At 43.3% G+C, this 23,600-nt stretch overlaps 1 protein-coding gene across 1 annotated transcript in view; it reads right to left on the reverse strand.

Moving 5' to 3' along the window:
* The window catches only part of VARS1 (valyl-tRNA synthetase 1), a 55,811-nt gene extending 36,836 nt beyond the window's left edge, over nt 1–18,975 (reverse strand). Inside the window, exons 1-8 of the mRNA XM_070936666.1 lie at nt 18,923–18,975; nt 15,047–15,422; nt 9,642–9,785; nt 7,510–7,660; nt 6,412–6,560; nt 4,167–4,251; nt 3,065–3,165; nt 125–252 (exon numbers count right to left, since the gene is read on the reverse strand). Coding sequence (XP_070792767.1) covers nt 125–252; nt 3,065–3,165; nt 4,167–4,251; nt 6,412–6,560; nt 7,510–7,660; nt 9,642–9,785; nt 15,047–15,400 — 1,112 coding nt within the window. The 5' untranslated portion in view covers nt 15,401–15,422; nt 18,923–18,975. The remainder of the gene's footprint in view (nt 1–124; nt 253–3,064; nt 3,166–4,166; nt 4,252–6,411; nt 6,561–7,509; nt 7,661–9,641; nt 9,786–15,046; nt 15,423–18,922) is intronic.
* Between the last annotated feature and the right edge of the window lie 4,625 nt (nt 18,976–23,600).

Here is a 23,600-nt window from a genome sequence, read left to right on the forward strand (position 1 = left end):
GATTTGTGCTTGGAAAAGATATATTTGGACTGGGAAGCTCCCAAAAATCTAGCAGAAGATGGAGAAGGCCTAAGATAAAGGCCCCAGAGAGCGGGACATGCCCAGAAAGGAATAGAGATCTCACCATCTTGTCAGAGAGTCCTGGATGGAGTTGGTGAGGGCATGGCCGAGATGGAGCGATCCAGTAACATTGGGTGGAGGAATACACATCATAAAGATGCCTTTGGGGTTTGGCTCAGAGACGCTGCGGCGCTGGGAAACAAGAGAAAAGATTGTTTAGTAGGTGAGATTTGCAGTGAGGAGGGTCTTGCAAGTAAAGAAGTTTATCTGCCAAGGGGGAAGTTACCTCATGGGATCAGGGATAGAAACACAGAAAAAAAAACCTGATAGCAGAAAAAAGACCTTGTGGTCCTATCGACTGTCCTGTTGGCAAAAGAAACTCCTGGGACATTATTTTACCAAGAGTATAACTTTACTGTTAGAGCCACACAGGCACAGTAGAAACGAAGCCAGTTCCAAAATTTCCCCACAAAAACTTAACTGCATAATTAAAATTCCCCTTTCACCTCCCTCTTGGGCCAGCCACTGTTCATTGTTCACCAAATCCAGTGCAATCTCTTTTGTTTTGGGAAATGGCCTGTTCAGCTCAGGTGGTTCTCATTGTTCGTCCTTGAGGTGCTGTGATTCTCCCAGGCCACAGATGGAGCACATGAATTCCTCAATTCCCTCCCAGCCACCCATACCTTCCTATCATAACCCCACCCTCCTCCCTGCGAGCAAAGGTGCACAGCGAGTCGGCCATGACAGGTCCATCGAGTCTGCCCTTTGAGGGTTTTCAAAATTTATTTATTTATTTTTAATGTTTGTCAGATGATAGGAATATGTTTATCCCAAAGCATGTTTACACTGGCACATTCACAACAGGCAGAATCACAAGAGATACTGTATGTGAGCCTGCTGAAAAGGCGCAAGATTTTACTATCTGATGGGATAAGGAAGATCTTCGAGGCCAGGGTTTACCAAACTGTGAAGAGAACCTCCCTTAGGAAAGTGAGACAAAGTCCAGGGGAGGTGTGAAGTACTTTTAGTTTTTTTTTTAATCTATCTATCTATCTATCTATCTATCTATCTATCTATCTATCTATCTATCTATCTATCTATCTTCCATATCTATCTATCTATCTATCTATCTATCTATCTATCTATCTATCTATCTATCTATCTATCTATCTATCTATCATCTATCTATCATCCCTATCTATCTATCTATCTATCTATCTATCTATCTATCTATCTATCTATCTATCTATCTATCTTGCCGCCTATTCGCCCATGGAGACTCAAGGCAGTTTACAGAATATAAGACCACATTTAAAACAATAAAAACTAACAAAAAGAATCAAATGAATTAATATAGTACAATATAACAAAATCAGCCCTGGTGACAGCAGATCACACGAGCCATTTAATAGGCTCCATCCCACTCTGGGTTCCCCAGGCCCTCTGGCAGAGCCAGGTCTTCAGCGCCTTCCGAAAGAGTGTTAGAGTGGGGGCCGTTCTAATCTCTGGGGGGGATGATGTTCCAGAGAGAAGGAGCCACCACGGAGAAGGCCCTTCTTCTGGGTCCCACCAGATGTATCTCCCTCAGGGATGATAATAACTCTGTCTGACCCAGACCCAGAATAATGTGGCGATTCTTCCAGGCGGAGTCCTTTATTGTTTTCCCACCTGTAGACAAAAACTTGCCCAACTAAAGACTCTACTACCAGACTACGTGTACTGAATAACGTTAGGTTGCAGGAGATGTAAGAACTGCTAAATGGTGGAACAGAGTCTTAGTACAGCAGTGCTGGAATCCTCTACAAACACTGGGAGTGCATACATGAAGGCCGGATGACCACCTGTTAGGAATAGTTTAGGAGATTCCTATAATGATCAGCACTTTGGATTAGATGGCCTCAAAAGTACCCTCCAACTCATATATTCTGTGATGCTCAGAAACAAATAGGTATTTTTTAAGATCCCCATTTGGGCAATTTCTGTCGGGTGCAAAGAATCAGGACAATACATTAAGTTGCAATCCAAAAGAGTTATTACTCAAGCCTATAGACAATTTGGTCAACTAAAGTTCAACTCTAATTTGGCATCAGGTAAAAGATTCAAGAGGAGTTGGGCTTAGATCTTTTGTGGGAACGTAAGGACTCTAGGCTAATGACTTGTTTAACTCCGCCCCCAGCTCTGCCTGCTCTTCTCCTACAATTCCACTTGAGGTTCAACATAAGAACACTGCCTACATGCAAAGCATTATGTTCCAGCTGGTGCTCAGGTTATTGTTGTGGTTCGCCAGCAGCCTGAGGAGCTGGCAGCGGAGTCGGACAGCGATGAGGCTGAGGAAAAATATGGGCCAGTCCTGGAGGCTGGGGAAGGCCCTCTGCATCGGAGGCAGAGATGGGGCCAGGGCCATCGGGGAATGATGTTCGGACTCCGGAGCCTCCAGAGGCTGACAGTAGAGAGGCAGATGAACAGGAGGAGCCTGTTCCTAGTGCACGTATGAGAAGAGCTGCCAGAAGGCAAGAGTAGATAAAGCAAAGAGGACAACTTGGGAGTAGAGCCAAGAGATGATGGCCCCTCCCATAAGGCTTAAAAGACCAGCAACGGCTCTTGGGCTCTTTGTCGGAAAACAACATTGATAGTCTTGCTGCACTTATCTCTTGTCGGCGTCTTCTGCTTTTGAACTTTTGCCAAGAGAAGTCTTTGGCAGTTTGCCTAATTATACCAAGGTTGGTGATTAGACTGAAGAATTTGTGTTACGAAGAGTTTGTTTTAATTTAGTTTGCCCTACGCTGAGAATGAGTTAATTCTCAGCTGTTCTAATAAAGTCTGTTTGTTTTGGAACTGTTTGCGTCGGTTACTACCTACTTGGGCCTGGGTCACAACAGTTATATTATATCAGGCTGGTGCCCTAATGAGACTTAGCTCATCTCTGTAATAAATGTCCAAGCCATCTGGGCAAAGTAATTCATGAAGAGATCTCAGATTACCGCAATTCCTTGCCCATACTTACGCCATACTCTGGTTTAAAGAAACCCTGGCTCTCCCACCATGAGTACCAAGCTGCTTCGACATACTGTGGGCTGTAAGAGTCAGGCATTGGACCCGTCACATCTAGGAAGCAAAAAAGGTTCTGAGTTCAAGACAGGTAGAGTGTGTACTCCCACTGTTCACTGTGAACCACTATGAAGTATAATCCAAAACATATGGAGGACGTCAGGATCAGTAGGAGGGAAAGGGAAAGGATATTATGCAGAAGATAGCAATGGTCTTTGCCACAGGCCTTGAGAATGGCTGTCATCTACTACAAGCCTCACCACCCTTTTGGTCCAATAACCATGGTTGTACAGCATTCTGAATCTGAAATGTTTGAAACCAGCTACAGAGAGTCCTCGACTTACAACCATTCATTTAGTGACCATTTGAAGTTACAATGGCACTGAAAACTCTCCAATCCCTTATTTGCAATAACCTACTGTATTTTTCAGACTATAAGACGCACCTTTCCCCCCCAAAAAAGAGGGTGAAAATCTGGGTTCGTCTTATACTCCGAATGTCACCCCGCCCAGCCTCACAAATGGAGATTTCAGAGGCCGAAAGAAGCCTCTAAAAAGCCTCAGAAAAAAAGCCTCAGAAACGAAGCTTCAGAAAAAAAAGCCTCTGAAAGGCTTTTATCTAAAATAATATGGCAAGCAACAAAAGAAGAATCAGTAAAGGTTCTAACCAAACTATGCTAACAAATCTGGAGAATGACACAATAACCAACGGATCAGAAGAGGTTAATCTTTATACCAATACCAAAGAAAGGAGACTGAATAGAGTACAGATAGTCCTTCGGAATAAAAGCCTCTGAAAGACGCTTCAGAAAAAAAGCCTCCAAACAGAGCTTCAGAAAAAAAGCCTTTTTTTCCTGAAGCTCTGTTTCCGAGGCTTTCAGAGGCAGAAAAAAAAGCAAGGCACAGAGCTCACAACCAACGAACCTGTTGCTAAAATTCATCTCTGGGAACAGCTGATTGGGGGTATTCCGGGAGGCTGATCCACCCGCCAATCAGCTTTTTTCTTATTTTCCTCCCCAAAAACTTAAGGTGCGTCTTATATTCCAAAAAATACGGTACCTTTTTTCTCTCCTGGTTTGGTGGGGATATCATAGGTGATGACCTCAAGATCCTTCTTTTCTTTCTTCTCAGCTTTTGGCTTCTTCTAACAAAGAAACAGGGTGTTACATCAGGTTAAAGCACAACAACCCGACAACTAAACGACACGGAGACAAAAGAAAATTGGGTTCAGCAAAAAAAAGAAAGAAAGAAAAAAAACCAAAAAAAGATGGAAAAGAACATCAGTTAAGGTCATGGTCAACTGGTCCAGAATGCGGCCGTGTGGGTAATTACGGGAGCCGCTTGGCGCTCCCACATAACACCGCTCCTGCGTGAGCTGCACTGGCTCCCAGTGGTCTTCCGGGTGCGCTTCAAGGTGTTGGTTACCACCTTTAAAGCACTCCATGGTATAGGACCTAGTTATCTTTGAGACCGCCTGCTGCTACCAATGACCTCCCACCGACCTGTGCGCTCCCACAGAGAAGGCCTCCTCGGGGTGCCATCAGCCAAACAATGTAGGCTGGCGACCCCCAGGGGGAGGGCCTTCTCTATGGGGGCACCTACCCTCTGGAATCAGCTGCCCCCTGAGATATGGAGAATCCAAGACTTCGGTGCCTTCCGCCGTGCCCTTAAAACTTTCTTTTTTCAGCAAGCCGGGCTGGCTTAACATATTTTTTAACATTTTTAAAAATTTTAATTGGTTTGTTATCTTAAATTGGCGCCAAATTAATATATATCCTTTTAATTGTTTTTAATGTTTGTACTGTATGTTTTTATCTGGCTGTACACCGCCCTGAGTCCCTCGGGAGAAGGTGCGGTATATAAATTTGAGATAAAATAAAATAAATAAAAAATAAATGGTTGTCTCAAAGGTGTTTTTTCAAGAGGCAACTGGACTTTCTGGTTTTTTTTCTTTGAAGATGTTTCACTTCTCACCCAAGAAGCTTCTTCAGCTCTGACTGGATGGTGGGGAATGGATATCTATCAGATAATTATTCGAACAGAATTTGATCCATGAAAATGAGAATTTCTTGCAAAATAAATACACAGGCAGAGAGGCAGGCAACATGGAAAGATTAAAAAATATATTCTGATGTGTTGTTGTTTTTTTCTCCAGGCACGTTATCTTAAGAAAAGCATTTATCTGATACAATATGCACTTCCTTTTCTTAAAAATCATTTGGGGAAAAATATTCTTCAAATTCTCCATGTTATTATTAAGCTGCAGTATTTCTCTAGGACTGTGAAATACAATCTGCGATTTCTAGAATACTGCTAAAATGACTGAAATGGGTAAATATTAAGTACAGGTAGTCCTTGACTTACGACCACAATTGACCGCAGAATTTCTGTTGAGTAAGTGAGACTTGCCCCATTTTACTACCTTTCTTGCCACTGTTGTTAAGTGAATCACTACAGTTGTTAATTTAGTAACACGGTTACTAACTAACCTGTGGTCATAAATTGAGGACTACCTGTATTGTCCCAATCCTTGGGAGGGAAAAACAATTCCTTTGTATCTCCTGCAGGAAGTTTTAAAAAAAAAGCACTTCATCTAATTTCCTTCCCATATACACAGCCCTGCTGTCTGGGGAATTCTGGGAACTGAAGTCCACACAACTTCAAGCTGCCAAGGTGGAGAAATGCTAATTTAACAAGCGGAACAGAATCTCTCCCCAGCATGGCTGCTTTGCTGGGAAGGCAATGTATTTCAAGCTCAAAAGTTGCATGATACCTTCACTCACACTCACACTCACACAGCTAAAGTGTTTGAGTCTGACTCTTGTGGATGCAGGCAGGGGTGGGTTGCTGGAGGTTCGCAGGGGTTCGGGAGAACCTCTAGCTAAGATTCTGTGCAGTTTGGAGAACCCCCAAATCCCACTCCTGGCTGGCCGCGCCCACCCCTCCCCTCCTTGCAGTCCCCACGTGGCCCGATTTGGATGCAGGTAAGTGCAGGGTGCGCGCGGAGGCTCGGGGAGGGCATAAAACAGGCCTACCGGAAGTTCGGGAAGGCCGGAAATGGGCCCCAGACGGCCTCCGGAGCCTGAGGAGGCTGTTTTCATCCTCCCGGAGGCTCGATGAAAGCCTCTGGAGCCTGGGGAGGGCAAAAACACCCCCCCCATGGTGCAAGAGGCCGACTAGGCCACGCCCACCATGGCCACGCCCACCCAGCAACCGGGCAGAGAACCCCTTGCTAAAATTTTTGAAGCCCACCCCTGGATGCAGGCCTATTTAATTCTATTCTCCTTCTATCTACAATGCCTACCTCTCCCTGTTGCTGCAGATTCTTCTCCTTCTTCTGAAGAAACTTCTCCATTTTTTCTTTCTTTTTGGCCTCTTTCTTCAGCTGCGACGCACTTTTGGGAGGGGGTTCTTCTATCTCCTTCTTCTCCAGCAACTCAGCTTCAGAGGAAACTGGTTGGTTTGCAGGGTAGTAGGAGGAAAAATACAAATGAATGAATTTAGAGCTGCCCGCTATTCAGTGAATCTAAGGCAGGTGACATGGCAAAAGTCCGCTGTAACCTATAAACCTGGTTTGTCTTCAGCAAAGTGCTGTCGTATAGAGTTTTCTGCTTGGGCAGGGGGTTGGACTAGAAGACCTCCAAGGTCCCTTCTAACTCTGCCATAAAGTTATTCTTCACACTGTATGAAGACTCTGTTTTAGGCTGGTGTGCCGGTCAACCCTACTTACACAGAGATAGATCAGAGTGCAGAGAAGAGCAACAAAGATGATTAGGGGACTGGAGGCTAAAACACATGAAGAACAGTTGCAGAAACTGGGTATGTCTAGTTTAATGAAAAGAAGGCCTAGGGGAGACATGATAGCCATGTTCCGATATCTCAGGGGCTGCCACAAAGAAGAGGGAGTCAAGCTATTCTCCAAAGCACCTGAGGGTAGGACAGGAAGCAATGGGTGGAAACTAATCAAGGAGAGAAGCAACTTAGAACGAAAGAGAAATTTCCTGACAGTTAGAACAATTAATCAGTGGAACAACTTGCCTCCAGAAGTTGTGACTGCTCCAACACTGGAAGTTTTTAAGAAGATGTTGGATTGCCATTTGTCTGAAGTGGTGTAGGGTTTCCTGCCTAAGCAGGGGGTTGGACTAAAAGACCTCCAAGGTCCCTTCCAACTCTGTTATTCTATTTTATTTTATTCAATGGGAGCTGGGTCCATGGATCTTCCATGCTTGGGTACAATGATTTACAAAATATGGGCCATTCTCATTTAGCGTCCACAATTAGGACTGGCAACTCAGCCATTAAACGGTTGCTAAATGAAACTGCTTCACTTAAGCTGGAGCCTGACTGTGACTCTGCCAACTAACGAGGATTTGAAAAGAGGCCATCCACCAGCAAGGCTTACTTTTAAAGTCCATTTCTAGAACACCTCCTCCTGAGGCCTCTTCAAACAACCTCACTGGGCCCAAAACAGCCTGGAACTCTGGTTGGTTGATACATGTCAGGAACCATCGAGTAAGGTTGATAAAATAAACGCGAAGGGTTTGGTTGAGGACCTAGAAGAGAAGGAAGTTAATTATTTGTGCTATTTTATTTATTCCATTGATTAGCTGCTGTAATTATCCAAGGGACTCTATGTAATATACAGGTAGTCCTCGACTTAAGACAGGTTGCTTAACGGCTATTCAAAAACTGAAGGGAATATGGATTCTACAAATTTGGAATTAACAGAATCTATGAGTGATGAAGTGGATTTTCTCAAGAAGATTGATGGCGATTGGGGTATGGACTTAGTAGATTTAACTGCAAATCAATTTGGACTGGACTATTTTGGGAAAACGAATCGACAAAAGCGGTTTATAATTTTGGGGAATAAGACAAAATTGCTGGGAAAGTTTTCAACCAAAGTCTTAAGGAGAAGTTTTATTATTAAGAATCAAATGACGGTATTTGATCCTGGACAGATCAGAGAAAATAATTGTGGTGATTTATGGTAGATAAAAAACATTTATAGACTTTCTAAGAAGTACAATAATAGTTTAACAGAAAGCTTTAAAGTTTAACTTTGCTGTTAGTTCGCCTGTTAAATATTTTGCCTTTATATATAGTAGATAGATGACAGGTCAAATTGGTTACAGATAGAAGTAGACGCTTATAAATTTGGGTTTGCTTTGCAAACAGGGGGAAATTAATATTGTTCCAATATTTGCAATAGTGGTGAATATTTGTAGCTTGAGTGTAGGATGAGGATGAAGGTTTGTTCGCTGAGCTTGTGGGTTGGTTTCCGAATGTTTCGTTACCAGGCTAAGTAAAAGAAACCAACCCACAAGCTCAGAGAACGAATCTTCACCCTCCTTGTTCCAATATATTTATCAATATCCAACTAAGAGTGATAATATATGTAATATATTATGTAGGAAACATGGTGGCACAGTGGTATTGCAGACAAACTCTGCTCACTGCCAGGAGTTCAATCCTGACCAGCTCAAAGTTGACTCAGCCTTCTGAGGTTGGTAAAATGAGGGCCCGGATTGTTGAAGGCAATATGCAACCTCTGTAAACCTCTTAGAGCAGGGGTCAGTAACCCGCGGCTCTGGAGCCGCATGTGGCTCTTTCATCCCTCTGCTGCGGCTTTCTGTTGTTGGTCGGCTCCACAATTGATAGAGCTTTCGGTTAGGACAGGTAGAGGAAAAAGGACGCCACGCTAGGAGGAGACTATGATGGGGGAACCAGACTTCTGGTCGGCTCCAGAATTGAATGGGGGCTTCCGATTAGAACTTTTGTGGCTCTTTGAGTGTTTAAGGTTGCCGACTCCTGCCTTAGAGAGTGCTGTAAAGCATTATGAAGTGGTATATACAAGTGTAAGTGGTATTGTTATATGTATATGTGGTTTTGTCCTTTGTCTTTTTCAATACACATTTTTTTCTTTTCTAATGTTTTGCCTTCAAAGCATTCAGCCTTCACCCTGCAGTGACTAGACAAAGGATAAAATTATTAATTGTTTTGTCTATCTTTGTTTTGTTTTTGTAAAACTTCTTTTTCCTTTATTTTGAGTTTGCATTTTATCTTAACTTCCCAAATAAAATAAAAATGTATTCAAAAAAGAAGAAAAAGAAGGAAGAATGACAGGATTGAGAAGAAGTCGTCTAAGAAAACCACGGCTGAATAAATTAGGTGAGAACCTGAAAAAGAGAAACAAAAGAAAGAAAGAAAGAAAGAAAGAAAGAAAGAAAGAAAGAAAGAAAGAAAGAAAGAAAGAAAGAAAGAAAGAAAGGAGCAATGTATACAGTGAGCTGGAATCAAGAGCTGATTGCCAAGGACAGAGAGATATGGCGTTGGCATAAACTAAATTTTGTTAAAAGGTAGAAAGTGAAAAAGTTGCCCACTATTGTGTAAATGACCTTACTACAGATGTTGATTTTTCTTCCCTTCGTGGAAAAAAAGAGGTCAATTTACATAAGGGTACAAAATGTTCCGCCAAATTATGAAAAGAAAAAAAAAAGAGAGAGAAAAGAACAATGACGCAGGAAAACTCACATATTTATACGGCAACAAAAGACAACAAGCAGCGGTCACATCGGCCAGAGTTATGGCTTCCCCCACCAGGTATGTTCGAACTTTCAGGTGGTTGTCCAGCACCCCAAGGAGATGCTGCAGTTCGGCTACAGCACGATCCAGCCCCTGAGTAGGAGAGGAGAGTAAGGTGTGATCTGAAAGCAATTCCTAAGAGATTCTCCAAAAGGATTAAAAATACATTTTTCTCCCTATTACATACATACATACATACATACATACATACATACATACATACATACATACATATATATATACAACTTTCAAAGCTTTCAAGTTGCCATGAATAGGAGGGAGGGAGAACTGATAGAGCTGACTGATTTCCCTAACTGAAGTGCATTCCATACATTCTTCCTGACCGCAATCAGAAGGAGGGTGTTGGATTTCACAGCCAGCCAAAGTGGTTAATTGGAGAATGTGATTTATGACATGGCCAGAGAGGAGAGGAGAGACAGGGTCATAGGGGAACGTAAATCTACGTGGGATTAGTTCTAACTGCATCCGAATATTGCCGAAATGGTGCTCCTAATAAATGACTGTATTTCTTTTGAAGTTCGGCTCATGGCTCATGAATTAATTAGGGCATCTTTCAGAAACTTCACAAATGCAATATTAAAAGCTAATTCTGCCGACTGTCAAAAGTTCGATCCCGATTGGCTCAAAGTTAACTCAACCTTCCATCCTTCCGAGGTCGGTAAAATGAAAACCCAGATGGTTGGGGGGCAATATGCTGACTCTGTAAACCGCTTAGAGAGGGCTGTAAAGCATTGTGAAGCGATATATAAGTCTAAGGGCTACTGTTAATTGCTATTACTGCCTCCAAGAAACAAGAAAACATCTTTGTTTCCTTCACTCCTCCTCCCATGCACACAACTTTGTTTTCAGGTGTAATGTAGTACAGGTAGTCCTCAATTTACAACCACAATGGAGCTAAAATTTCTATTGCTAAGCAGACTTCTAGTCATGGGGGATTTCAACCTGCCATCTATCGGCGAAACGTCTGAGGTGGCTCGAGAGTTCATGGCTTCCATGACGGCCATGGACCTTACTCAGTTAATTCATGACCCCACTCACACGGGTGGACACACTCTGGACTTAGTTTTTGTCTCTGGTCAGTGGTTGAGTGGCCTTGATACAGGGGATATAGTCATCGAACCCTTGTCATGGTCTGACCACTCGCTCCTTCGACTGGACTTTCTAACCGCTGCACCCCGCCGCAGGGAGGCGGGACCGACCAGGTGGTTCCGCCCCAGGCGCCTGATGGACCCTGATAGGTTCCAGATGGAGCTTGGGCCATTTCCTGAGACTCTGGCTCATGACTCGACTGAGGACCTGGTGGCCGCCTGGGATAGTGCGGCTGCCGGGGCCTTGGACCGTGTCGTGCCTTTGCGGCCTCTGACCCGGCACCGAACTCACCTAGCTCCTTGGTTCTCCGAGGAGCTCAGGGAGATGAAGCGCCGGAAAAGACGCCTGGAGAGTAGTTGGAGGACCAGTCGCTCCAAATCCGACCGAACACTGGTGAGGTCTCATATTAAGACCTACCTAGTGGCGATAAAAGCGGCGAAATCTAGTTATTTTGCCGCTCTTATCGCGTCATCAGATAATCGCCCGGCCGCCCTGTTCAGGGTGACCCGCTCCCTCCTCCATCTGGAAGCGCGGGATGACCCCTTGCAGGGCCGAGCCGAGGATTTTATGCAGTATCTGTATGACAAAATCGCTCAGATTCGGGAAGGACTGGCCTCTGACTGGGTATGTCCGGATGGGATGACTGAGGCAGGTCTTGAGAGTGTTATCTGGGGGGAGTTCGATCCTGTGGCTCCCGAGGACATGGACAGGGTCCTGGGACGGCTGAACGCGACCACATGTTTATTGGACCCGTGTCCCTCCTGGTTGGTTCTGGCTTCCCGGGAGGTGACACGAGGCTGGCTCCAGAAGATCGTTAACGCTTCTTTGAGTGAGGGGGTCCTGCCGGCCGCTTTGAAAGAAGCGGTTGTGAGGCCCCTCCTCAAGAAGCCCTCTCTGGATCCGGCTGTTTTGGCTAACTATCGTCCAGTCTCCAACCTTCGCTTTGTTGCGAAGGTTGTTGAGAGTGTGGTGGCGCAACAGCTTCCCCGGTACCTGGATGAAGCTGTCTATCTAGACCCGCTCCAGTCCGGCTTCCGGCCTGGGCACAGCACGGAAACGGCATTGGTCGCGTTGGTGGATGATCTCTGGAGGGCTCGGGATAGGGGTTGCTCCTCTATCCTGGTCCTGTTAGACCTCTCAGCGGCTTTTGATACCATCGACCATGGTATCATGTTGCACCGGTTGGCGGGGTTGGGGGTGGGGGGCACCGTTCTGCGGTGGTTCTCCTCCTACCTCTCTGACCGGTCGCAATCTGTGTTGACGGGGGGGCAGCGGTCGACCCCGAGGCACCTTGCTTGTGGGGTGCCACAAGGGTCGGTCCTCTCGCCCCTTCTGTTCAACATTTATGTAAAGCCGCTGGGTGAGATCATCCGTGGCTTTGGGGTGGAGTTCCATCAGTACGCTGATGACACCCAGCTGTACATCTCCACCCCAGGCCACCCCAACGATGCCCTTGAAGTGATGTCCCAGTGCCTGGAGGCCGTGCGGGCCTGGATGGGGAGAAACAGGCTCCGACTCAACCCCTCCAAGACCGAGTGGCTGTGGCTTCCAGCGTCCCGATATAGCCAGCTGACGCCATCGCTGGCTATTGGGGGCGAATCACTCGCCCCCACGGAGAGGGCTCGCAACTTGGGCGTCCTCCTGGACGCACGGCTGTCTTTAGAAGATCATTTGACGGCCGTGGCCAGGGGGGCTTTTTATCAGGTTCGCCTGATACGCCAGCTGCGCCCCTTTCTAGATCGGGACTCTCTACGCACAGTCACTCAGGCACTAGTCATTTCCCGCCTGGACTACTGCAACGCTCTCTACATGGGGCTCCCCCTGGGGTGCACCCGGAGGCTCCAGCTGGTCCAGAACGCGGCCGCGCGGGGGATTATGGGGGCGACGAGGCACTCCCATGTGACACCTCTCCTGCGCGAGCTGCACTGGCTCCCAGTGGTCTTCCGGGTGCGCTTCAAGGTGTTGGTGACCACCTTTAAAGCGCTCCATGGCTTAGGGCCGGGGTATTTACGAGACCACCTTCTGCCACCAATAGCCTCCCACCGGCCAGTACGCTCGCACAGAGTGGGCCTCCTCAGGGTGCCGTCCGCCAGACAATGTCGGCTGGCGACCCCCAGGGGGAGAGCCTTCTCTGTGGCGGCGCCCACCCTCTGGAACAACCTTCCCCCAGAGTTACGTATAATAACAGACCTCCGGATTTTTCGTCGGGCCCTGAAAACCTATTTATTTCAACAAGCTGGGCTGGCCTGAGTTAAATTTTAAATTGATTTTAAATTGGGTTATCTTAATTTCGGCCAAAACATTTAATTATTTTAATATTGTTCTTAAATTTTGTATGCTTTGTTTTTTATCTTGGCTGTGCACCGCCCTGAGTCCTATTTGGAGAAGGGCGGTATAGAAATTTAATAAATAATAAATAATAATAATAATAATAAGACAGTTGTTAAGTGAGTTTTGCCCTGTTTTATGACCTTTCTTGCCAGTTATTAAGTGAATCACTACAGTTGTTAATTTAGTAACACGGTTATTAAGTGAATCTGACTTCCCCATTGACTTTGTTTGTCAGAAGGTTGCAAAAGAGTCACATGACCCACCCACCCCCGGGGACACAGAAATTATCATAAGTAAGAGGCAGCTGCCAAGCATCTTTTATTCTTCATAAATCTTGCTAAAGAGAATTTCGGGAGAACCCTGCTTATTTTCTTCAGATACTAGACAAATACCAAAGAGCCTAACAATATTTTTGGTGATCTGAATCTCAGTTCCTCTTTTTCCTTTGGATCAACGTCTTGGTCCCTTTTCCTCAGTGAACCGAAGTTTTCCTAACTCACAGCAATTTACCCGTGTTTTCCCAAAAATAAGATCCTGTCTTATATTTTTGGATCCCCGAAATAAGCGCTTGGCCTTATTTTCGGGGAGGTCTTATTATTTTGGGGTGTATGGAGCAAGATGGGGCTCCTCTTGCTGTCTTACCTGATTTCCAGCTCTGCGTTTAAATATTTTTGGGGAGGGATTATTTTCCGGGAAATAGGGTAGCCTAACCTAGTGATTTCTACATGAATCAGGACTAAATCTCACAGCGTTTCCTATCTGCCAGACTATGCAGGCTGAAAATGTAGATGTTCATATTTTATCTCATCACACAGTAGTGGACACCTGGGAAGTAGATACTCTGAAAGTTATAGGCAGCCAAAAATGTATTGTTTTGCAACGGAACGACAAACATAGGGTTCCAACTATTCAGGGTTTTTGAATTGATTAATGTACCTCAATCATGAATCACTATAAATGAATCATAAAATTTATGGATATATGTATGCTTGTGAATATGTGTATGTTTTTATTTCTTTTTTTTTTTCAGATTTTCCTCTTTATTTTATCATTGTGTACATTCTTCTTCTTTAGTTAAAGAAAAGAACAGTAGAAACAGGATGGCCATTTTAGGACATTCAAGGGCACCAGGTTGAAGAAAACTGGCTTCTCTATCCAGTCTGTTGTAGAGATTATATAGGACAATAGCACTTAGATTTATATACCGCTTCACAGTGCTTTACAGCCCTCTCTAAGTGGTTTACAGAGTCAGCATATCTCCCCCAACAATCTGGGCCCTCATTTTACCCACCTCAGAAGAATGGAAGACTGAATCAACCTTGAGCCTGATGAGATTTGATCTGTCAAATTGCAGGCAGCCGGCAGGCAGGCAGAAGTAGCCTGCAGTACTGCACTCTAACCACTGCGCCACTGTGGCTCTTAAACTAACAATTGTTAGTTTATGGCAGCCAAAAATCAGAAAGAGTCTGGGTACTCCTTGACTTACAACCATTTATTTAATGACTGTTCAAAATTAGAACATCCCTTTAAAAAGTGACTTATGACTGTTTTTCACACTTATGACCGCTGCACATCCCCATGGTCACACGAACAAACTGGCATGTATTTAAGATGGCTGCAGTGTCCCAGAAAATTTGGCGACTTTCTGACAAGCAAAGTTTATAGGGAAGTCAGATTCACTTAACAACCGCATTCCTAACTTAACAACTGCAGTGATCCACTTAACAACTGTAGCAAGAAAGGTCGTAAAATGGAGCAATGTTCTCTTAACAATTGTCTTGTTTGGCAATGGAAATTGTGGTCGTAATTCGAGGACTGCCTTTAGCACATTTCCTTAAAAGATACAAGCTTTCATGCTACCAGATACTTTCTGATTTGGGCCTATCAACCCTAGCACAGTCACTGCATCTCACCTGTTTATTCTGCTTGGAAATCTTCAGCGCAGAGAAAGCCACAGAACAGGCGGCTGGAGCTATTTCCATGTCTGCGTAGCTGATCCATTGCCGCACCAAAGCTCTTGTTTCGGGATTGTGCCCTCTCATAACATCTGGAGACAGCAGGTAAGACACAGCTGTAGGACCAGATACATAGACACCCACTCTGGTTTCCAGAGCTGGGAGTTTGGGCAGAGAGAAAAAACGGTGCTTGAATTCGGCATTGGGAGGCAGTTCCACCACCGTAACATCCTGCCGGCCGTAACGGGCTGCAACCAACACACGGGTGTTCTGGAAATTATCCGGATGGGGGCAGATGTAGAGGGTAGGCATGATGATGAGAAGACAGAGAGACCTGGGAATCAAGAACAAGAAGGAAGGTGAAGACAAACAGCCTGCTAACACGATGCATCTCTACAACAATGGTTTAGTGATAAATTTTGAAGAGTTGGGAAAGAAATAGCATTTCTAGTTGCCTTGAGACGAGGTGAGCAGCAAAGGAAAGGAGGGAGAGAGGGAGGAAAGAAGGAAGGAAGGAAGGAGAGGGCAGGGTGGGTGGGAGGGAGGGAGGAAGGAAGGAAAGAAGGAGAGGGCAGGGTGGGCGGGAGGGAGGGAGGAAGGAAGGAAGGGGGAAGGAGGGAGGGAGAAAGGAAGGAAGGAAAGATGGAAGGAAGGAGAGGGAGGGAGGGAGGGAGGAAGGGCCTACAGCTATGTTTCTCAACCTTGGTAACTTTAAGAGATGCAGACTTCAATCTCCCAGAATTCCCCAGCCAGCCTCTTAAAGGTGGCAAAGTTAAGAAACACTATTCTGCCCTATTCTTCTTCACCTTACCCTAGGAATGTCAGAAGGAAGACAAAAAAGAAATATTAAGAGTTAGTTAAACTCCAAATAGCTTAAAATTGCCAGGGTTGGGAAACACCGATCTATAAAGGTCTCTCTCTCTCCCTCCCTCCCTCCATCTCTTTCTCTTTCTCTCTCTGCTTTAGTTGGCAGGTGCTTCTAATCAAAGGATGAGAAAGTGGAAGGGACAATTTAAGCTCAAAGCTGCTCATTCCTACACGTAACAGGTTCCACCAGTAACACTAAACTACGGTGCAGAACTTGAGCTGAATTAACGAGATTCCTTTGAAGCAAAGAGGCCCAGCTTTCCCTCCAAAAGTAGCCCTGAAATATTTAAAAACTCAGAATGAGAAACTTATTAAATACAAAGGTAAAAACTGCATTATCTGCCCTTCATGACAGGTAGTCCTCCGACTTACGCCCACAAGGAGGAGTACCAGAATTTCTGTCACTAAGCAGGGCAGTCACTAAGTGGAATCGAGCCTGATTTTAGGACCTTTCTTGCCACGGTTGTTAACCGAATCGCTGCAGCTGTTAAGCAAATCCAGCTTTTCCCATTGACTTTGCTTATCAGAAGCTGGCTGGGAAGGTCGTAAATGGAGATCAGATGACACTGCAACCCTCGTAAATACATGCCAATTGACAAATTTTCGTCCTGTGGACCGTAGGAAAGCTGCGATCATCATAAGTGTGAGGACCAATTGTGAAGTCACTTTTCTCAGTATGGTTATAACTTTGAATGGTTTTTAAATGAAGGGTTAAGTCGAGAACTACCTGTGATTCCATTTAAATTATATTTAAATCTAAACTCAGGTAATTAAACATACCATTTACTTTTATCCAGCTCAATTTTTGAGGTACACCATGCAATTCACAGTCCAAAACTTTGTGGGGGGGGGGAGGGAATTGAAATAAAACAAACAAATCCATCATATATATCATTTTCACCTCTCATAGCACTATCTGATCTGTTACGCCTATCTATATTATTCATTAATAACTTAGCAACAGCCCAGCTGCTTCAAAAAAAAGAATCAATTTTCTTTCAATTTGCAACAGTTTCCTTGCACAAATATCTGAGAATTATTTTGCCCAAGGCAGAAAAGAGAAGAAATGCTTTTTTTTTTTACAAAATAGAAAATCAAACGCCACACTCAAACTAACCTGTTAGCGACAGACGTCTAAACACAGGACTCACTTGCTATATAATGGAGCAACGACAGCGAAAGAATTTCCTAATTTTAGAATGCGCTTGACTCATTTTGACCCTTGATAGTTCTATCAATTCATTTACATAATGCAATCCAGTGCAAACTTTCAATGTTTCATCAGCTTCTTTTTGGATGGGCACAGCTATCAATGACCCAGGTCAGGTCAAATGATTTCTGATTTATTTCCTTCCATACAGAGCCATAGATTCAAAGCCACGTACAATTTATTTGGCTTTAATTAATGTAAAACTCCCTCACAACTTCTGGTGTTATTCCTTGTATTCACATTTTTTTTATAGAAGATCAAGGTTACATGTCTCATCCAAAGTGTCTGAAGGCAGGACAAGAAGCAATGGAATGTAAACTAACCAAGGACAGAGGCAACCTAGAACTAAGGAGAAATTTCCAGACAGTGAGAACAATTAATCAGTGGAACGACTTGCTTCCAGAAGTTGTGAGTATTCCAGCACTGGAAGTTTTTAAGAAGAGACTGGACAACCACCTGTCTGGAATGTTATAGGGTCTCCTGCTTAAGCGGGGGTTGACTAGAAGACCTCCAAGGTCCCTTCCAACTTTGTTATTCATCCTTTTTCTTTTTCTTTTTTGAAGCATCAACCCTGTGGGGTAGGATTGGGCTGAGAGAGAAAGATGGCTCATAGGACAGCTAGTAAATAGGTCTTGGCTTATGCAATGCTTAACAAATATTGCGACTTCTTTTAAAGCACTATAACACAATATCTGCTATTATTCCATCCGATTTACAACAATGACATCTTGAAAGTCTAGTAATCTCCCTTCTATTCATTTATTTATTCATTCATTCATTCATTCAATTTATATATGCCACCTTTCTCTGGGAGGCTTACAATGTATTTAAAAAAAAACCATTATAAAAACATTTAAAAATTAAAACATTTTGTGGAAATGCCTTACTTTCTTTCCTATAAAGGAGCCCAATAGCATATATCAGTGTTTTTTCAGACTTGACAACTTTTAAGATGTGCTGGGAGTTGTATCTTAAAATTGCCAAGTCTGAAAAAGTATTGTTGCAAATAAAACTGGTGAACACACAAGGGCATTAAATCCTGGGTGACACACAGCTAGTCTTCTTTAAAGTTTCCTCTAGGTGAGACGGCGCATAAACTTTACTAAAGAAATAAACTCCTCTCCTTGTAAGAAACCACCCCCAAATCCAGCTGATTTGGATACCCAGAACAGGGGTTCTGTTCTGGGGGAAACCACAGAACGTGTGAAGCAACCTATAAGAATCCTGCAAGTTTTTGGGGTGCAACTAAGGGCATGGAATGGTATCTTCAACAAGCAGCAGATCAAATATTGGCATAGTTTAAATGATTTTAAGAACAGGAGTTCTTTAAATGTCTTTCAATTCTTTAAGAACAGGACTTCTGCCCTGGGGGACTTCAGAACTTGTGAACCAACTTATAAGAATCCTGCAAGTTTTTGGGGTGCAACTAAGGGCGGGGAATGGGATGCCCCAAATCTAAGATTGGGGGGAGGAGGGATCTTCAACAAGCAGCAGATCAAATATTGGCATGGTATAAATTCTTTAAGCTGAACCCTAACGAAAAGGAGAAATTCGAAAATGCTCCTCCTGCTCTCCCACCCAATAAGTCATCTAGCTGCACCCCCGTTTGAAGATCGCTGCTTTTTTTAGGGGACAGGAAAATCTACACCCCGTAAGCACAAAAGCTTTTTGGAAAAGGAAAAGATTAAGCGGGTTTGGGGGCTGAACCAGGAATCCAGTACCCCGGGAAAAAGGGGAGGGGAGTCTCCCCGCCCTACCTGCCACTCCAGCCGGCTGCCACCGCCGCCTCTGCGGAGGCTGCTTGCTTCTTCTCCCCACGTGCTACTTTCACATTCGCGAAGGACCTCTCCGACAGGCGTCCGAGGCAGAGCCTGGTGCGAACTGACCAATCCCCAGGAGTTAGCCTAACAGATTTAACAGAATTGGAAAGGATCTTGTAGGTCATCTAGTCCAACCTCACCCCCCACCCCCATTACCCAAGCAGGAGACCCTGCACCATTTCTGACAGATGGCAGTCCAGTCTCTTCTTGAAAGCCTCCAGTGATGAAGCTCCCACAACTTCTGAAGGCAACTTCTGTTCCATTTGGTTGATTGTTCTCACTGTCAGAAAACTTATTTCCAGATTTGAATCTCTCCTTGTTCAGTTTCCATCCATTTTATTGTAATTAAGTATATTGCGGCCAAGCCAAATAATCAAATGTTCTCTTATTCAGGTAAAGATAATTTTGGAAAAGTCTTGACTTCTCTTAATATCTGCTAACCATTGATTAGAACAAACAAACAAACTGGAGGCTATTGGCAAATAAGATTTAAGAAGTCAAAAGAGGATTGTATTTGCTAAAAACTGGAAAGGAGAAAAGTTACCTAATGATGAAGAAATTATTAAGAAAATGATGGAATGTGCTGAAATGAGTAAATTGACATTTGAAATAAGAGAGCAGGAAGATAGACAATACTATTTGATATGGGATTTATTTTAACCAATGGATAGAGAGTAAGAATTGGAAATAATTATGATATAAATGGATGTTGAAATTTTTGGAAATAAGCTAGCATGTTTAGTGATAAATTGAAGAGAGGAGGAGCACAAAAATGCCACCGACTGATACACTGTCTATAATTGTATGGAATGATGATGTTTTTATGTTTTGCTTTGTTTGTGTTTTTGAAAAATAAAAAAAATTATAGATATAAAAAAAAAGAAGTCAAAAGAGCAATAAAAGATTCCAAGAGTCAGGTCGTGGTTAAGTACTAAAGGTATTATTTTTTAAAAAAAATGCCAATTAAAAAAATGCTTATGTGCATTAGACCCAAATAATGGCAATAGTGTGTGAATGCAGCAACAGGATCACAACCAGAGTTTGTTATTCTGTTTCCAACTACTTGACAGATACCTGCAAAAGACAGCAAACAGGAGGATATTTGGAGGGTAAAGTTCTTCCAAAGCAAATTTAATTTATGCAGATCTGGAACTTCTATGAATGAGTCAGGACTGTATCCCACACACTTTTGTTAAGAATATCTTACTTATTTCTTTCCTCCTTATTCACCCATCTCTTTTTAAATCACATCTTCCCACCTGTATCTAAGGAATTGCTATTGATTGTATTAGGATTTTTTTTAAAAAAATATGGGTTTTATACATCATATCATGTTCTGGCTGAGGATATTTTATACTTTTTGGTTGCAGTGAGCTTCCCAGAGTCATGGGAAGATGGGTGGCTATATCAACTGAAATAATAAATGCATAAATAAACTCTTCCTGCACAAAGTTACCCTCAACACGTTTCAGCAGGCAGTTAGCCAAGTTTACACAGGCACTTGATTAGGCAAACCTCAAAAGGGTCCTCTTTCTTAAGTCGATCAACCCTCTCGAATGATCATAGAGAGCATCAAAAGCCGCTTCGACGTCGATAGAAGGTCTCACTTGAACTTCCGGTAAAGCCGAGAAACTCGACTGAACTTCCGTCGAAGTTAGGGGGGGGTGGTTTTCCTTCGCTCGAGGTCCATTCAGACTTAAATTACAGTACAGAGTTGCGATTGCGATGGACAACTCCACAGTTGTGGGTCCATATATTGGACACCAGAAAGCACAACTGCTTGCAGCTGAGTTTCGGCGACCGAGTTAACCCTCCAGGCTATGACCGAGGACATTGCCTGCAAAGGGAACAGTCGAGTGCCTCCTCGTGGTGGAAATAAAGTATTGCAACTCTTGGATCGAAGATGCTGAACAAGCATTGATCTGCAAGGTGCAACTCTCATCATCCTGAAGCTGATGGTATCGAGCGGCTCTGGACTACAGCTACTATCATCAGTTGTGTTAGACAACAACTCTCATCCTCAGGAGAAACTTCTAGATATGATAAAGTACAACTCCCAATTGTGATGCATCACAATTGGGAGTTGTACTTTATCATATCTAGAAGTTTCTCCTGAGGATGAGAGTTGTTGTATTAGGTGAACTAGTGCACCTTTGGCTGGTTGTATCCAGGATGGCAGTAGTGAAAATTTTGGCTCTTTTAAAGAAGCGTAATTGTTAACAGAATGAAGAGGAATAAACTAATTGAAAAAACCCAACATTGGAGTTGGAAATTAAAATGATATTCATGATGACAGAGAATCCTTTGTAATGCTGCAGTGCCTTATTTCTGTGCAGTGGAGGAAAATTCTTATGGGGAACTGTTTTGTTTGTTTGTTTTTATTTATATGCCGCCCTTCTCCGAAGACTCAGGGCAGCTTACAATGCGTTAACCAATAGCCTTCATACTTTTGTATATTTATACAAAGTCAGCTTATTGCCCCCACAATCTGGGTCCTCATTTTACCTACCTTAGAAAGGATGGAAGGCTGAGTCAACCTTGAGCCTGGTGAGATTTGAACTTGCAGTAATTGCAGGCAGCTGATGTTAATAACAGTGCTTTAGTCTGCTGCGCTACCAGAGCTCCCTGTGCCTTTGATTCAGTTACTGTGACTTTGATTCTGTGAATCAAAGACTGTTGTCTTTGATTCATAGAAATGAGAAATCCTGAAACTAGGGGGAAAAAAACCACAGATTTGAGGGAACTGAAGAATTATTGAAGAGGAGCTGGATAGTGATCAATTTTGGAGAACTGAAGGAAATATATTTTTATCCCACTTTTTTGTATACAATTCAAGGCAGCGAGCATACCTAATCGTACCTCTTATTTTTTCCATAACAACAATCCTGGGAGGAGAGTTGAGCTGAGAAAGAGTGACTGGCCCAAAACCACTCCAGCTGGCTTGAATGCCTGAGAGGCCTAAAATTCAGTCTCCTGGTTTTTAGTTAGCTACACCAAACTGGCTCTCCAAACTCCTTGAGATAGCAGGAATCTTCAGAGTGCAAAAAGGAAATGTTTTAACCCAGTGTTTTTGCAGACTGGCTGGAGGAATTCTGGGAGTTGAAGTCTACACGGCTTAACAGTGCAGAGGTGGAGACACTACTTTAATCAGAGATTAAGTTATCCAACACTAGAGGAGATATACAACGCATAAGTATTTAAACTCTAGGAAATGCTCAGCCGTCATTTAAAACATGATTTGTACAAAACTAAAACCCAGAATCTGTTCTGGCTGCAGAGCTTACTTTGGGTGCACAAGCAAATTCCTGCAAGATGGAGATGATTGTGGAAAAGCCATCAATGAAAAGTTGGCCCACTCTATGCATGCATAAACTCCTACAAGACAGCATCTTGTAGGGGAAAAAAATTCTATCAGTAATGCACTTAAATTGCCCAGAAAGGATCCAGGCAATCAAATATGACTTAACTGTTCAGAAAAGGCTTTATATAGCAATCTGCTCATTCCCAAGACATCCTGATGGGAGACCATAAAATGGCTCTGAGTGTTGAAACAGCACCACCCACAGCTCACTCATATTTCTCAGAAATAATAAGACAGTACGCCAACTTTAGTTTGCCCCTTCCAATGCTTTTGTTACCGTAGTAAGCCATTCGCATTTAGACTTGAGTTTTAAAAATATTTTTCTGCTGTTCGGTCAAAAGATCCTCAAGGCCTCTTGTGACTCAAAAATTAACACTTTGTGCTGCCATCTGCAAAGAAACATGGATGTATGCCACTTCCTGAGAAATCATTCTTATTAAAGATGTTTTAATTCAAATTTCTAGAAAGATTATCTAAAGGCTCTAAAGACTATCTACTTTGACCCTATCATAAAACTGTCGCTTATTTTATCTTATCAGGGAGAGAGCTTTTAAGTCAACGTTGACTCCTGATTTTTGTCTGAACAAGTCCTTGCAGTTTTCTTGGCAAGATTTCAGAAGTGGTTTGCCTTGGCTTCTTCCTTCCTAGAGCTAAGAGGGAGTGATTAGTTCAAGGATACCCAGCTGACTTTGCCTCAGGCAGGACTAGAAGTCACGCTCTCCTGAACCTTGACCTTAACTGCTACACCAGGCTGACTCTCATCAAACTGCATTGTCCTTCCTTGTTCCCACTTGTCCCCTATGAACTAGAACTCTTCCAAACAACTTCCCAAGCACTTGTCAAACTAATTACTATGTAATGATTGTGTTCACTCTTGCTACCTTTCCCTTTGCAAAGAAAATTCTTCCTAAAAACCAGCAACATTTTGGTCTTCCTGCCCCACATTAAAGAAATTGTACCCTTCTCATTTTGCAAACCGCACTCATTCTAACAATTCCCCAGTCATATCCTCCAGTTTTCAACATTCTCACATTTGTGACTTTTGACTTTTTCCCCTTTGGACACTAAGTTTTATAGCAACTGTTTTAATCCCGTTTTTGACTTATTATTCGCATACCAATATCAAAATATTGTTATGATTGTAAGCTGCCTAGAGTTCCCTTACGGTAAGATGGGCAGCCTATAAATTTTATAAATAAATAAGTACACTCCTTCCAGCATCCCTTCATTTCATTTTCACCCCATATTATTTCA

Source organism: Pituophis catenifer, unplaced genomic scaffold (assembly GCF_029215685.1).
Source record: "Pituophis catenifer annectens isolate HBS135680 unplaced genomic scaffold, rPitCat1.0.hap2 SCAF_2, whole genome shotgun sequence".
NCBI lineage: Eukaryota > Metazoa > Chordata > Lepidosauria > Squamata > Colubridae > Pituophis > Pituophis catenifer.